Source organism: Rattus norvegicus, chromosome 6 (assembly GCF_021556685.1).
Source record: "Rattus norvegicus strain SHRSP/BbbUtx chromosome 6, alternate assembly SHRSP_T2T, whole genome shotgun sequence".
Lineage (NCBI taxonomy): Eukaryota > Metazoa > Chordata > Mammalia > Rodentia > Muridae > Rattus > Rattus norvegicus.
In genome coordinates this window covers 124566401-124583573 of record NC_141539.1, presented here as the reverse complement: position 1 = coordinate 124583573, position 17173 = coordinate 124566401, and the positions used below count along the sequence as shown (strand labels likewise).

The window sequence follows — 17173 nt, the reverse complement described above, 5'->3', positions numbered from 1 at the left end:
TGCAGGGGAGGCAGGGATAAGCAGCCAGGTGAATTTTCATGTCTCCCTTTGATGTGTTCTGCTTGAGACAATGGTTCACAGGTTCCCTCTCCCAGCTGTGGCGCATGAACTCAGCCACTGTTTCTCTCTCTCTCCCTTACCTCTCTCATTGTATGGACCGTAATGCCTTATCCCGAGCTGTGGAGTGTTACTCACCACTCCATTCAGTCATGGCGATAAAACTGTTTCCAGACATTGCCAGGGGGGCAAGGGAGAGGGAAATCTCCCCCAGTTGAGGAACAGGGCTCAATTAGAAGGGCTTTGCTTAAGGGAGATGGAACAGACCCCCTCGTCTCCAGGAAGTGGGCTGCTGCTTCCTGGGGCTTTTATAACTTGTTTCTTCACTTTCTAGTGTTTCTTGATCCTAAGAGACGATCAGGTCTTATCTCTCTTATTTTTCGGAATTAAGCAAATACTTCTCGGTATGCCGTTCTCACACACAATTATAGAAAATGGATAAAGCTATCTCAGAGCAAAATGATCTAGCAAAGTCATAGGAAGGGAAGGAAGGGGAAAGTTTTCCAGGGATTGCTAGGTCGCAAACGGATGGCTATCTGAGGTGCTTATTACCCTATCAAAATTAACACTGGCCACAAGATTGTCCCAGCATTCCTCAGTCCCTACCTGTGAAAGGGTTCTCCTGGATGGCATACCACGAGCTCTCCAACCCGGGGGCTAGGCTATTCTTCCCCCTGCTTTTCTTCCTTATATAACCCAGCCATTTGGGCTACACTGGCCCTTTTTCCTCTAGCCTCTGGGATCTTGGCAGTCACTCCAAGCTCCTCTCCTCTGCTTTTCCTCACATGGCCCCTGCTCTGTTTGCTGGTCAGGCCCACTGTGGACTCTCCCAGATGCCTCCGCCTGTTTTCTCCCTTATGTCTACAACAAACTTTCTCCTCAACCCATGTCTAAAGGGGTTACGTCCTCCTTTTATTTCCCTTTCCCATTCACTTGCCTTTGCTCTGGGATCTCTTCGGTCACATTCACAGCCTCTGCAAGGAGTCTTACCTTCCCTGTGCATGTGCAATTCAGTGGCGCCTGGTTTTGGCAAACCGGAGTTCCTAGTGAGTTCCACTGTTCCTCCTGAGTCCCACAGGCAGGTACCATTCTAGCTGAGGGCTGAGTTCTGCTCACCTGATCAGTGACTAAGATAAAGTCATCCATTCACTTATCCTGCGTGTGCTTCTGTCCACACTGAGAGGTCCCAAGTACCATCTTAAATGGCAAGTGAGGTAAGCAAGGAAGAGCCTTACTGGCCCAGTTGCTTTGTAGACAGGAGCATGAGATGGCCCGTACCTGCACTATTATACTACTATAGGACATTTCTCCCACAAATATTGCCTTTTGGTCAATCATGGGACATTATATCACTTGATTATACCATTACTTGAGTGTAAAGAGGAGAGGGGGAGGGGAACACATTTGCTTCGAGGAAGATCAAATGATTTCGGGAAGCAATCACAATTCTCAAGGTTTCCATCTTGGAAGAAAAACAAAGTTTGGCTCTGAACTATGCTGTTGTTGCTGTTGTTGTTGTTGTTGTTGTTGTTGTTGTTGTTGTTTTCTTATAGGGAGAGCTGAAGACCAAGCCTTCTGTTAGCCTTTATATTCTGAGGATGCTTAAGCATATGGCCTTTCCAGACACTTCTGTCTGGTACCCCACAGAAGTTGCACCAAGAACCCACCATCCACCTACCCCAACAGGCCAGGACTTTGCAGGGAGTGGTATGTTCTCCTGCCTTTTGTAAGGCTGTCCTCTACCTCCAGACACTTTGGAGTGATGTCCCATCTGGAAGGTGTTGTGTGGAGTCCATAGTTCTGACAGCCATGAGTCAGAAAGGAAAAAAGATGTCAGGTGACATTACAGAAAGCCGTGGAAACTGGCACAGACTCTGGCTCCGCTCATGTCTGCAGTCACCCACAGCATTTTCAACCATTTTCAAATGAGTGAGGTCAGGCCCAGCAACGTGAGAGAGGTCCATGTTAGCTAGCAGCAGTCCCAGGACTTGAAGCTAGCAATCCCCCTGCCTGGTCTATCTAGTGCTTTTCCCATCCTGCCCACAGAGGAAAGCCTCCACCACTCCCAAATGGAGCCATCTTCTTGTGCTGGGAAAGATTCAATGTTATCCTAATCAAAGTAGCAGAGTCATTGATGGCAGAAGCCTAGAAGCCTGTTTTCCTCGTTTGCATGGTCTGGCTGTGTGGCCATTAAACAGACGAGGGCTGGAAAACAAGGTGTGTACTGTTTCTCAGTCCTGTACTGCAGAGAAGCTGCACCGTGATGAAATAACCACGTCACAGATCCAGGTTGAAGTGGACCACTCGGACCGTCCAGAGAGTAACGCTGTTGTGAAAGCTTAGTTGAGGACTTCTTAAACACAGGACTAGAGATTGGCTCTGCATGGATGATGGCCATAACTCTACCAAGCTCCTGGGTACTAACCTGTAGTAAGTAACTTGGCTTCCTGCACCAGGGTGCAGAGCTAGGGACTCTCAGGGAGGACCCCTTATCCCAGAATAAACTGTCATGCTGCTTTATTTATTCTCCTGAACTTCTGCCTCGTTGTGGTTTCCCAGATTACAACAGGAATGTTAACTCCTTTCACTAACTCTTCGTGAGTCCCCGACAGAACACCATCATCTTGTCTTAGACTGATAAACCGCACTGAACTGTGGTGGGAAGCCCCTCACCTCACCTGTGGCCACCAAGGAAACCTCCAGGCCCCACCCACTTCACCTCTTCCTTGGCTCTCTTCCTGTGGTGTTCTCAGGTGCGGAAGTATCCCCAGACCACAAAAGAGCTCCCCAGTCCTCTAAAATGTTTCCAGCTCACCCCAAATGGGCACGTCCATCAAAAAGTGTCTCAGGCAGTTGATTTGAATGCAGATGAGAGGGGAAACCCATGAAGCTCCTAAGTGCTTTGAGTAAAACAGCCTTTCACCCCAGGGGAGCAATGAGATGATCCCCAGAGAAGCGGAGGTGGATAGAGGAGGGCGTGGCGTGCTGGCCATAGGAAAAGGCACAGGAATGCAGGAAAGGAGCCACACTGGATCAGGATGGTGGAAAGATGCTCGGGGGAGGGGGACCTGTGGGCGGAGCTTCAGCTCCAGGCAGATTCCATTTCCCTCTTAGATGCTTCATCTCCCCTTCCTGGAAAGCCAGCATCTAAGGGAAAGAAATTCCAGTATAGCGAGGAGGTTTTTCCACACACGCGCGCGCACACACACGCACACACACACACAGAGATATGTCACGCACACACACACACACACGCACACACACATACACGCGCGCACACACGCACGCACACACGCACGCGCGCACACACACACGCGCACACACTCACACACACACAGAGATATGTCACACACGCACACACACACACGCGCACACACACACAGAGATATGTCACGCACACACACACACACACGCACACACACATACACGCGCGCACACACGCACGCACACACGCACGCACGCACACACACACAGAGATATGTCACACACACGCGCACACACACGCGCGCACACACGCACGCACACACACACAGATATGTCACACACACACGCACACACACGCACACACACGCGCGCACACACACACAGAGATATGTCACACACACACGCGCGCACACACACACATCATTGCAAAAACTTTTAATAATGTTAGCAAAAGGTTGCCGTGGTGTATTATTAAGGGCAAAGAAGTCAGGCTGCAGCCCACCATTTTGCAGATACGGTGGTCTCCCCTGTACAGCGGGAGACACTCCTGGCCCCGCGATGAATACCTGAAGCTGCAGGTACTACACACACATGCATATGTTAGCTTCTGAGAAGTCTGCTCGTTACATTCCCCGAGAATTCCTACCGAGAGAGGAGGTGGGGCATGGGTTCTCTGAGGGCACCAGCAGCCTCATCCACGGCGGTATCCGAGGTCTGCTCACATGAAGGAGGGGAGGGGAGTCAGCATCCTGTATTTTCCAACGTAGGCACGTCTGTTTGACTTGGTGTGAGTGGGTGGGGCTTCATGGGAGGTGCTGGGTAGAGACTCAGGCTCAGGCTGTCCTGGGTTCCTGACTGACGACACTCTTTGCTCCTCAGGCTCTTTCTTTCACCAAGACTGTGCTTGTCTATGACCCTCAGACTTCCTCCTGAGAAGGAATGGGAACTTACTTTGTAATCTCCTAATTTCATGTCTGAGTTTCCAGTTATCCAGAGACCCTCACCTGGGGGGAGATAAGGACCACTTGGCCAAGGCAACGGGGTCCACCTGTTGCACTTGACTGTTAAGAGATGGTTTTGTATGGTGAGAAGGAAAAGCACATATTTGGGCTCCTCCCTGAAAGCACAGCAGGGGCCACCTCAGGATTTGTCTCTTGCCACTCTTGGGGACCAAGGACTTCGTTGCTGGGCTGTAGGGACCCCTGAGCAGAGTGGGACTTGAAGCTTTTCCGTGAATCATTGAACCTGTATCAGTGGGGAGCAATTGACTGTTTGAGCAATGTCACCCCAGGAGTTGCCAAAGAAGCTAATTTACCTGTTTCTCATACAATGCGCTTATTAAAATAAACTTGCTCCATTATGGCATATAGGTAACGGGCCTCCTGCAGGCAAAATCGAAAAGAGCAGAGTGAAGTTTCTTTACCTTTTTGTTTTTTTCCTGAGGCATTGTCTTCTGAAGCCAGCATCGTCCACGTTATTAATCGCTTGTGGGGCTTTATCTGCATTGCATTGCTCCCTTGGAATTAAACTGCACATATAAAGTATGAAAAATATACTTTTTTTAACAGTAAAAAAGTAATTTTCTCACATAATACCCAAAATAAAGTGCCATGGAGCCATTAGTAGTAAATTGAATTTTTTGGTATGTAATTTGTACAAAAACTGACAAGTACGAGGCCCCCTCTTCCCAGTCATTAGTTACTGGGTTTAGCGGACACAGAGGCAGTAATCTGCAAGGGCAGGCATTTTGATGTCGGCTTCAATTGCACACTTCATTTATTTGGACAGGGGACAGGCGGCAGCTTCTGTCACAAGGCCTCACTGCACTATTAGTGAATTTCGCCCCAGGGCAGCTGGGATGCTGGGCTGGGGCAGATGTTCTTTTCAGCCTATTCAGTGACCATTCTTGGGGGTTGTTTACCGTTGCCATGGTGACCTTCATTTCCATAGCAGCAGCGCTGCTGTTTCTCAGAGGGGAATGAATTTAGTTATAAAGGGATAATATTTTTCTCTGTCTCTATATAACCTGCCATCTGTCAACCGGTGGATTGGTAAGGATTCAGAAACCTATTAAGAATTATAGCAATAAAATTATGTGCGTTCGGGAGGGAGCAGATTAAAAGCAATAATAAAGGAGGGGGTGAGCACTGTGCCTTCTACAGCAGAACTTCCTCAATTCCTTTCTTGTACTTTATGTGCTTTTTCCTAATGCCCTCATCACCTCCAACACCGCTGTGTGCACACATACCCTCGGAAAACGCAATTTCCATTCTGCTGACGAATGGAAATGACCAAACGTCTTGTTTGTATGTGTCTGGAAGCAGGTGCATTCAGAGCTTTCCCTTCATGGAGATGCTGTGAGTTCCTCCCCCATCGTTAGAGAGTCCCAGGCTGACCTTCCTCTTGTTACTGGCTTACCTACTTCCCCACCCAGGGTAAAGACCGAGGGTGCCCAAGCCAGCAACTTACCAGACACCCACAGTGCCGATCCCAACACTTAACAAAGCGAGAAGAGGACATGATCGTAGATCTCAAAAATGAAGAGGAAATTACTAGCATGTTCCTTGAATCTCGTTCCAGAGTAACTTTTCTTTCTCTCAAGTCCGGATGGTATGAGAGTAACCTCTGAAGTCCCTCATCTGGATTTTTTTTTCTTTCTCTGTCACGTTCATAAACCGTAACTTGCAGGGGTGAAAAGAACACACATGCCCACTGGCCCCGTTGTAAATAATATTATTTATTGGTTGATTTTTCCAGATCCTGACATTGATGCTGCCAGTGCCATGATGCTTTTGAATTCTCCCCCTGAGATACAAGCAGGTTGTGAGTAGATATTTCTATAGCATACAGCCCCACAGATTGTGAACTTAACCTTCTCGTTTACGCCCCAGACCATAGGAAGCACTAATGCCGACATAGCCCTGCACTCGGAGCATCCCTTAAACTAAGTGTGTGATTCACTTAACATGCACATGCATGTACACATACGGCCATCCATGCGTATGTGGGAACCGGTGCAGAGGTATGCCTCAAGGATGAGAGAGTTCTCACATAGTGTCAGGACCAAGGAGATGAAAGGTGGACCCTATAACAACTCCTGCTGGAGGTGTTTCTCCCCAGGGAATCATTCCCGTGACTTTGTAGGAGAGGGTCCCCGGGCCAGCTAATCCACGGTGGCGCCAAGTGGTACCTAGTTATAAACTTTTTTTTCCTCTATCTAGGTTTTCAACAATATTAAGGTGCATTCTGGGAAGTTTGACCCACCCATGAGTGGCTTGGCCTTAATAGGTGCCACAGAGAGAAGGGCAGGGCTGGTGTAGCTTAGTAGTGCTCAATGAGCAATGCCAGTTAGGACAGGTCTTTGCCTTGCTTGGTTGGGCCTGACTCTCGCCCATTACCTGGTGTCTTGTCTTATCTTGTCTTTTCTTTTCTTCTCTTTTCTTCTCGTCTCTTTTCTTTTCTGTTCTTTTCTTTTCTTCTCTTTATAGTTCACCTGAAATCAAGATGTCTTCCCCGCCTCACAGCTTGAGGCCAGTGTGTCTGTCCATGCCCCACACCTGGCCAGAACCACACTGAGCTGAGAGGTGGTACACCAGGATCTGCTTGTCTTCTGTCGGTGCTGCTCTCACAGGGGTAGAAAGTGACTCGATGTGACAGGTTCTCCTGTGACACTGCTAGGGGCTGCTCCCTACCTGTCTTGTGCCTGTGACTAGGTTTCCAGCTGGCTTGGAGCTCTGGCTTTCTAAAGATATCATTCCCTTTTAAGCAATGAGGATTCCCCCACTTTGAGGGAATTTCCCACAAGAAAGCACCCATCCCAAGATCCACACTAGATTCATGGTGGAGTGAGAAGAATTCCAGACCCCCATCCATAGCCTTCTTGAGAGCCTTAGGGGGAAAGGTCTTTTTTCTCTGTACCTATTTTAAAAGATTGAAGCAATACTGCCAGGCAAGCGTTCTCAGACAGCTTGGTCATGTGCCTGGGGCCACCCTTACCTGCCCTGACTGCTTGCTCCCGGCTGTCAGCCTACATTTCCTGACCTCTGCAGTGTGAGGCTGCTTACACCTCCAGCCAGCCCAATCCACTGCTAAGTAGAGAGCCGTTCACCCAGCCAGCCTGAAGGTGACTCTTTAGTGTCCGAGAAATCTGTGCTTAAAATCCGTTCTTAGATAACATTTCAGGAAAAGTTAGAGACTCCAATTGTAATCAAGTCACAGACTGGAAAGATTCCTATGATCAGGTGGCATAACCCATTTAGTGAAAGCAGACTGATCTCATCAGAGCCATGTAAAATTCCAACCCCTTCCTTGGCTTGCTGCCTTGTGTGCTATGTGTGTTACTTTATGGTATATACTTCTGATGGGCCGGGCCCTAGAGTAGATACTTCTTTTTTTTAATATTTTATTTATTTAATGGATATGAGTACATTGTAGCTGTCTTGAGATACACCAGAATCTGTTACAGATGGTTGTGAGCCGCTATGTGGTTGCTGGGAATTGAACTCAAGACCTCTGAAAGAGCAGCTAGTGCTCTTAACCACTGAGCCATCCCTCCAGCCCTGGTGTAGATACTTCTGATGGGCCAGTTCCTAGGCCGAGAAGGGAATGGGGAGTCTAGGAAAGTCGAGAGATGTGGGTTGATAACTCACAGACCCTCAGTGTCTCTCCTGAAAGTCTCTTATTCCTGGCCTCTTGACCACAGGTTGGGTTCTCCTGATTTGCTAACAGGATTGTTTTTAATATTTTCTTGACCAAATGAGCCTTCCTGTCCATCCCTGTAACTCTCCAACTGTAATTCTCTTCCTGCAATGTCCGTAGTCCTACTTATGTCAGGTGCCGCACTGAGGTTTCAAAGTGCTCATGTGTTAAAGATACGATTCCTTTTCATTCCTTTAAAGGTGGGGTTCCATGTGATCCAAGCTGGCCCCAGACTTTCCATGTCCCAAGGGATGACCTGGACTTCTTATCTTCCTGCCCCATTTCTCTGGCATGCACCACCACACCATATGTGCATACGTGCGCTGGGGTGGAGACCAGGACTGGGGACTGAGCTACGGTCCCCAGCTCTGTGGGTCATCTTAGTGGCCTTTTTTTAACTTTTAACATTCTGTGAAAAGGCCACAGACTTCACGAGGGCCTCAGGCCAAGAGGACTCTCCAGGGTCTTGGCAGGCGCCACTGGATGCCTATGAAGGTCATCAAGGGTCACTCACAGGCAGGAACAGCAATGTAGACAAGAGAACAAGAAGGTCGTGGAGACACTGGCTTCATATTCGCCTTCCCGTCTCAGACCGGAGGTCAAGTGTACGCACTGTCAGTGGCGGGCTTCAGAGCCCCTAAGGATTAAAACAATGCCAGTTAGGGAGCGTGGCAAATCAGCCATCTCCTCGTGGACACAGCCAGAGGGAAGTGTGTGCACAGCTCTTTCTGGCCATTCCAACTGTAGCTTTATTTTCCTTTACATTGCTGGGGGCCGGGGGCAAAGGGGACGGCGAAGTGTTGCAAGACAGGGTTTCCCTGTATAGCCCTGGCTGTCCTGGAACTTGCTCTGTAGACCAGACTGGCCTCAAACTCAGAGGTCAGCCTGCTTCTACCTCCCTAGTGCTGGGATTGAAGGTGTGTACGCCACTGCCTGGCAGCATTGATGGTCTCTTGCCTTGAGATTGGGGCAGTGCCTTGATCCCTTAAGGGAGAAGCCATACAGTCAGAATGATGAAGTGCTCTGCTAGTGTTGCCTGAGGGCTTGGTAGCAATCCTCAGTGAATGTAGAAAGTTAACAAACAGCCTCTGTGATGCACCGTGTGGGTTCACGCAGACCTTCTCCCATGGTCAGGAGCCGGGCAGCATGGCTTCTGAGAACCCCATATGTTTCCTGCTGCTCTCTTCCCTGGGGCTGGGGCCAGGCTCTGTTTATAGAACCTCCTCGTGCCTTGCTATTTATAGCTTCCTGCTTCACCCTGGGCTGCCCCTCTGAGTGGTAAACTACCTACCTCATCTCCTGGCAATCACAGGCTGGCTTCCTTGCTAGAAAGGGCTCCCTCCCCCCTTTGTCATCCTGCTTTGTAGCCTCTGCACTTCAGGTCACTGAGTGGCATCCTTAGATCTCTTCCTTGTTTGGTATCTGCAAAGCTAGCCCAGGGCCAGCACACTGGCTCTGAAACTCTGTGAGTAATAGAAAAGGCTCTGCCTGAGACACTAGTGAGAGCCCAGGAACCCTGTGCCCCCTGCAGTGGTTGGGTTGCAGTCCTGAGGGCCCACCACCTCTGTTTTCAGTTGTCTACTGCAATTTGCAGTGAGCTAATAAAAGCCTTGTCTTCTAACAGTTTGTGCCTCTGGTGTCAGTCATGGAGCGTGGGATACCTTCCGCAAGAAGGGTCATCATGCTCAAAATGCCACTTGCCAAACAGTCAGCAACAAGCATGGCTGTCTGCTCACCTTACCTTCTGAAATCAGTCTGTCCACCTACTCCAGGCTCTCCCTAAAGAGTGGCAGTGCACACTCATCTCAGCTGCTGGTATCTCCTGAATCACCTGCCTAGTAGCTCCCTCGACAATCCCTGTGAGTCATCGTCAACCCCTGTGAGGAAACTAGGTCACCATTCGCTATCTCCAAAGGTTTATATAATCCTTGCTTGGAATTTTCCCAGAGACAGAATGCCAGATAATAAACAAAAGAGCAGAATGGACCAAGAGGGGTGGGGAGAGCTACCTGGAACTGGGGTGCATGTCATCTATGTAGGGCTCCACAGAAGAAAGACCACAGGAAACAGGCTGTGCCTGCCATGACAGCCCTTCCCCAGCCTGCGCCCAAGCAAGCAGGTGGAAGGGGTGCCTTCGGGGGAGGAACCATGACAGGAATGGCCTGCTGCTCAGCTTATGGCCTCTGATAGTGTTAGCCAGGGCTGCCCTCCAATGGCAGAGCTGCGAGCTCCCCACTGAGGTTAATTTCAGACCTTGCAAAGACCAAGGGAGATGCCTATCAAGAGGGAGGCAGGCGAAGCGCTGAGGGCCAGCACAGTGTGCGGGAAAGTTTGCTTTATGCCTTGGATTTTTCAGAACAGAACTGCTCTTTAGACCTGGGAAGGGGCTCAGTACTTGCTATAAAAGCATGACGACCTAAGTCCCAGAAGTGGGAGTTGGGGTTGGGGAATGCATGCCCTTAATTCTGGTCCTAGGGAGGCAGGGACAAGTAAACCCTAGCCCAGTGGCCATAATAGACTAGGTGACATGGCTGAGGATGTTGACAGAGGAAAGCATCCAGTGTCAACCTTGGGCTATCACAAGAGCGCGTTCCCGAGTCCATGCTCACTTCGTGCACACAGACAGACAAAGGACTCCTAAGGTTGCTGTCACTTATGGCCGTAGCATCTGCACTGAGTCATGCTGCTTGGTTGTCCCTGGTCTGGCGTGAGTGTTACAGTCTAGCTGATTTCAGGGGGGGGCTGGAGACATTCTGTGACTTAAGGAACAGCCGGTCAATAAGTGCTGGGGCCATAGCACCTGAGGCTCCAGCAGCCTGTTTCTTCTCCTGGGTTGCTGGGAGAAAGATGTGTAGCCCGCTGACCAGAAAGGGTGATGCTGGGTGCCTAGACCTCTTCTAGTGGGACACAGAGTTAGGAGTCGGCTCCAAACGTGTATTTTCTTAAGTATTTGACTGAGCTGCCTCCTGACTCCATCTCAGAGCCTGAGGCGATGGCTGTGTTGGTCTTTGAGTGTATCGGTTTTTTCAGGAGGTAGTGAGAGAAAGAAAGGGTCTTAGTCAGGGTTTCCATTGCTTCAGAGAAACACTGTGAACACAAAGCAAATTGGGGAGGAAAGGGTTTATTTGGCGTACATTTCTAGATCATAGCCCATCATTGGAGGACAAGCTGGAACCTGAAGGCAGGAGCTGATGCAGAGGCCATGGAGGGATGTTACTTACTGGCTTGCTCCCCATGGCTTGCTCAGCCTGCTTTCTTATAGAACCCAGGACCACAGCCCAGGGATGGCACCACCCACAGTGGACTTGGGCCTCCCCCACTGATCATGAATTGAGGCAGTGCCTTACAGCTGGGTCTCATGGAGGCCTTTCCTCAACTGAGGCTCCTTCCTGTCTGATGACTCTAGCCTGTCTCAGGTTGACACACAACCAGCCAGGGCAGAAGGAAAGAGAGATGCTAATTTTAGACCAAGGGCAGGCAAATGGGCTCATACTCCTGCCTTAGCGTTTAATGGAAAGGGAGACGGCGCTCCATGCCTCTTTCCACAGAGCCGCTGGAAATTGGCTGTGCCAGTTTCCAGAGGCCACATTCCTGACACTTGAGGGTGGGGACAGAAAGGGGAAGAGGTATAAGCTCACTTAAGGGTCACAGCTGCCTTTCGGCAGCCAGTGAGCAGGCTGATCCAGTCACCATCTCGGTCTGGAGTGTGCTGCCAATGAGGAAGAGCGAGAAATGGCAAGACCTATGGGCGGGATTCAGCAGCTCACGTGGGAAAGAGTCCTGGGACATCCCGAGCAGTCTCAAAGGCTCAGGCGCACACCTGCCACTGCTGCCAAGCTGCTTTGACGTGAATACAGCTCATCCATTGGGAAGATGTGCATGTAGGGTCAAGGCTAGCTACCAAAAGCATAGTAGACTGGGAAGAATTGGATTTCCCCCATTAAACCTTGTGCCTTATAGGTAATTCACTGGGGTTTCTGGAGAGGTAGTGTGGGCTGGTGGAGGGATAGTGAGAACAGAGTGGATCTCACTAAGCGTACACCACCAGCCCCTAGGCTAAGCAGTTTTCATAGCTCACCTCATGTAATCCTCGGAACAACCCTACAAGGTATGTTCGTGCCCAGAACTGGGGTGGGATACCCAGTGTTATCTGATGCCATGCTGCACAGAGCCCTTCACAGACTCTGCACAGTGGTAGGGGTTTGTCTCTCCAACACCTAGCCTCCAGTAGGTGTTTGCTGGAGCCCGTTTCTTCCTGTTTCCTCTTCCTGCTGAAGTGTCTGGGCATTTGGGCATCTGTGCGTATGGGGCATGGACCTCTGACTGGGTCATGCTCATTAGCAGGTGACTCAGAACCACACAAGTGCTAACTGTTCTGTGACTCCGGTTGGCGCACTTCCCTTCCAGGGGTAATGCTGACATTATGCACCTGGGAACTGAAATACCACAGGAGCCGTCATTGCTGTCCTAGCCACTCCATCATCAGGAACTCAGCCAAGGTCTTCTAGCTCTGTCTGGCTTTCGCCTTGTTCCCTTTTATGGCTTTTCAGTTGATCTGAAGTGGGGGAAAGCATGGTGCCTCGGGATTCTTCTGTGGAAGGCTATCACAGTGGGTCTGACAGTGATAATAACTCTCAGGCACTTCCTAAATATGAGGGAGTCGCTAACCTCAGTAAACCTTCCCCTGGAAGATCACTTTAGTGGAGGCAGTGATTGCAGGAGGTGAGACATCCCCGGCTTACTTGAGTTGACATAGCTTGCTTCAGAGACAAAGTAATTAACTGGCAGAGATGGGGCACGGGCCTGGTATTCCCAGCCACCTCCTTGCAGCCCGCTTTCCTGCTCCAGATTGCTGCACTAGGTAAAGTCCAGTGTGCCTGTGTTAATTAGTTGCTTCTCTGTTGCTGCTGTGATAAAACACCAATGACCAAAGCAACTTAAGGAAGAGCTGGTTCCAGAGGGATGAGTCCATTGTGATGGGACAGAGGCTGCAGGATGCAGACACAGTGGCCAGAAGGGGAGAGTCGCATCTTCTGTCACAAGCGTAAAGCAGGGGGCAGACTGGAAAGCAGAGGTCGGCTGTAGACTCTCAGAGCCCGCCTCTAGGGACACATGTCCTCCTGCAAGGCCATCTCCTCTCTGCAAACAGTGTCATCACCTGGGGCCAAGTGTTCAAATGCTGGAGCCTCTGGGGGCATTGCTTATTCAAACCACCACAGTGGGATGATTTGCTGGAGCAAAGACCGTCTTCATTTCTGTATACACACTGCATTTATTTTTGTCATTTCTGAGCACACATCCTGCTTTTCCACCTTTGAGGTTCTTCCTATAGCAAGTCCTCCAGATACGTATAGTGGCATCAGGCATCTCCATCTGTGTGGCTCCCCCCACAGCAACCTTAGAACTTACCCTAGTATTTCTACACACACGCATACACACACACACACACACACACACACACACACACACGCACGCACGCACGCACGCACGCACGCACATGCACGCACGCACACACACACACGCACGCACACACGCACACATGCACCCCGTTCTTTCTCTCTGATTTAACTATAGTCACCCTGATTCACAGGAAGATACTAACTACTGACAGTGCTTAGAATCATGGTACAGATTTCCAGTATTTAAGTTCTTTTGTGGCCTGGCCCATTGTTTAGATCCACTTACCATTCTCCGTGAGATCCTCAGTGAGACACAGTGTCAGGATTAAGCTCATCCCATAGCTGTATGACTTACGGAGTACCATCAAAAGTCATTGAACCCCTCTCCCACAGTCTCAGGACAGCTGACGAAAACCCACACAGACTTAGTAGACTGCAGCAGCAAGCTACAAATCTGAGTTCTCCAGAACCTGTGTCTTCCCTTTGTGAACTGGTTGTCCGTGCTGTGATACTGTCCTTTCTGCCACCCTGTTGCCTTGATAGCTACCTTTGTCAAAGCTCAGTTGACCATGCTAAGTGTGAGTCTGTTTTCCACATTCCATTTTGTCCCAGTGGTGTAACTGGCGGTACTCAGCCTAGTCTCATACTACCTTAATTCATACAGTTTTATACAAAGTCTTGATATCAGATAATATAAATCATGTACTAAAGCTTTCAGGTACTGCATCCTCATAGGGAAACTAGCTGAATATTAGAACAGTACCCTTGCTCTTAGGGTACCTAGTTATTCTCCTTCCTCCGACAACCTCACCTGTCCTCTGAAGTCAGGCTGCTAATTGGGAATGAGCCAAGTTTCTGCTCTGGCTGTGCCTGACGCACATGATTAGTTACAGTAAGAGACTAGGGATGTTTCTGAACACGGGACTGGGCTATAGTACTGACTTAGGCAAGAACGGCAGTCTAAGCCTTTATCCTTCTTTTGTAAGACCTTCTAACAAAGACCTTGTATAAACCTAGACAAGAAATGTCAAAAATTCATTATCAAGAATTACAGAAATCCCAAAGTAAAGAATTCTATATTAAAGAATTAAAGAATTCTATATTCAGGCAGGCAGGATGGCAGTAAAGGTATTTGCTATACCAGCCTGGCAACCTGAGTTTGATCCCCAGAACCCCATATAAAAGTGGAAGGTAAGAACTGACTCCACAGAGGTGTCCTCTGACTTCCACACATGTCCTAGCACATACACTCCCACACGGGCTCTGTGCACACACACTTACTTCATATTTCAAGAGTGGAAGTACATGAAGCACTTCCCAACCCCCTCCTGAATGACCCTGTAGCTGAGGACACTTCTGAACTTCTGGTCTGTGCCTTCTGTGTGCTGGCTACACCATGGCTGCTTCGTAAGGTGCTGGCAATCAAGCCCAGGGCTTTGTGTAGCAGGCAAGCATTTTGGCAGTCCTGAAAACATACTCTTAGAAACCCAAAAATTATGAAACCTGTATGTGTTTGTAATTCGTTTCATAAAACTATTGTTTGCAAATAACATGAGTTTTAAATTTTGACCTCCAGACTGCAGCAGCAAGCTACAAATGTATAATTTTCTAGTATTTCATTGTTGCCCGTTTGAAAGGGCACTATTCATCCACCTCTCTTCAGCATGTTCCAGGATTATAGGGAGCAGAAGAGGTCTAGAATATTCTTCAAAGAGCAGAGTAAACATTTGGGGATTTCCACAGTATCACACAAGAAGTAAGGTAGGAGCCTTCCCTTGTATTTACAACGCTCACCTGGTCCCACAGACACGTGGCTGATGTCTGTGGATGCAGCAGGAGCTAGAGACTTACCTTTGCTAGTTGAAGCTACTGTGTAGGGGTGAATAAAGGTCAGATGTACAGGGCTCCCCGTAATGTAAATTCTTGAACATAATCAGGGAATGGCATGCCACACAAGATCTTATGATTGCTGGGGAAAGTTGTCACAGTGTATATAGTAGAAGTAGGGATAAGGAATGCTGGAGAGGGTTGTGGAGGACTCTTCCTGGCCCCTGAAGCTGCTCCATGATTGTACAGAAGCTAGGGCTTGTGGTCAGCCTGTCCCCCCAGGTAACTCTGGAGAAAGGCAGATCCCTGTGTGATCTTGGAATGTAGAGAGGCAGAGTCTTCCACATAAAGATTTGACTGTGGGTTTGTTTGTTTTTTCCCCATTTCAGATGAAGGGCAAATAGATATCCCTAACCTTTAGCCAGAGCAGCATGAGAAGTGTTGGGTCATCTGCAGTCCCGATGTAGCCTTGGTGACATTAAATGTTCTCGGGGAAAGACCAAAGATAAGAGATTTTACTAATAGATGTAGGAAGTCTCATTTTGTTCTGTTTTGGCAGGTGAGTGTGTGTGTGTGTGTGTGTGTGTGTGTGTGTGTGTGTACACATGTGTACATGTGTACATGTGTACATGTGTACATGTGCATGTGCTTTGTGTTTTGAACAGGTGACTATTCTATCTAGCAGGTGTGCCTGTGCACGCTCCAATAGATACCAGAGCAGGCCATTGGGTCTTCCTCTGTCACTGTCTCCCTTGCTGCCTTAGAGAAGGAGTCTGCTGCTGAATCAGAAGTTCTCTGGCCTAGGCTGGGCACCAGTGGGCTCTCAGCTCCCAGTGCTGGGTTAGAGGCAGCCCTGCACTTTACCCAACTGCTAAGATTTCATATGGTGGTCTCTGCTCACACAGCAAGCACTCTTCACCACTGAGCCTTCCATTCCCAGCCTGGAGGCCTGTTTGTTCGTTTGTTCGTTTGTTTGGCTCATGTTTGATTGATTCTTTTTTAATAGAAGTATCGAGTATCAACAATTTGTGAGCTATTGATGGCTCTGCTTGCACATTATCTTTCTGTCTTGTTCTCTGTACCCCTCCCCTCTGTGTGTCTGTGTGTGTGCACAGAAGCGTGTACGTTGTGTGTGTGTGTGCACACACACCACACATGCTCTGCCTCCCCACCCCCTTTCTCTCTTTCAAAATCACTAACTTCTTTACCGTTGAATTCACCCTAATGTCTATTTCTCTTGCTTTTCTAGTTTCTCCAGGAGTGATACAAAATGGAGCGAGGGTTCTGAGCCGAGGGCTGTTTCCTGGTGCCCGCCCGTTGCCAATCACTCCCATTGGGATGACGGCAGCCATAAGGTAAGAGTGCTTGCTGGACAGAGCCTGCCTGGGTAGTGGGGAAAACATCTCTCTTTCCCCTGGGGTCCTCAAACACTTTGTTCTCTGGGGTCAAAGGGCAGCACACCCATCCAAACACCAGTGAGCAGACAGGATCCATCTAAGGGTTTTCTTAAACCAGGGCAAAACTGGTTAGAAGGCAAGCGTGAGCAGTTGTTGACTATCACTTCCCGTCCTCTGACCCTGGAATTGTGTCTCGTGTCTCTCTGGACCCACCTCAGTTCCCCCATCTGTGAAACTTCATGGAGGGGTGCAGTAAAGCATGCAAAACTGCATGTGAAGTGTGGTCTGTGGTAAGGGGGTCTATGAACAGCAGGCGAGTCACTTTCCAGTTTCTGAGGGCCAGGTCAGGGGACACTGAACGAGCTCTTCTTTGAGTGATTTCTTTCCTCCATCGTCCTCCACATCTTCATCAGCAACCCCAGGGTTGGGTCCACCTCTGGCTTAGAGCCTTCATGTGCAGCGTGACAACTCTGGTTCTCGTGCCCATCTAGCGATCATTCACTACCTTACCAGTGTCCTAATCTGTGACTCCTGGGCTCCCAGAAGCTCTTCCCACGACCCCCCACAGCACTGCTCCCCACAGCACCCCTC

At 49.2% G+C, this 17173-nt stretch overlaps 1 protein-coding gene across 38 annotated transcripts in view; it reads left to right on the top strand.

Moving 5' to 3' along the window:
- The window catches only part of Foxn3 (forkhead box N3), a 381706-nt gene that overhangs the window by 339530 nt on the left and 25003 nt on the right, over positions 1-17173 (top strand). For 16 of the 38 annotated variants that reach the window (XM_087553407.1, XM_087553395.1, XM_087553402.1 and 13 more), the window contains 1 exon segment: positions 16435-16540. In XM_087553407.1, the coding sequence (XP_087409533.1) occupies positions 16435-16540 (106 nt within the window). 38 annotated transcript variants of the gene reach the window in all.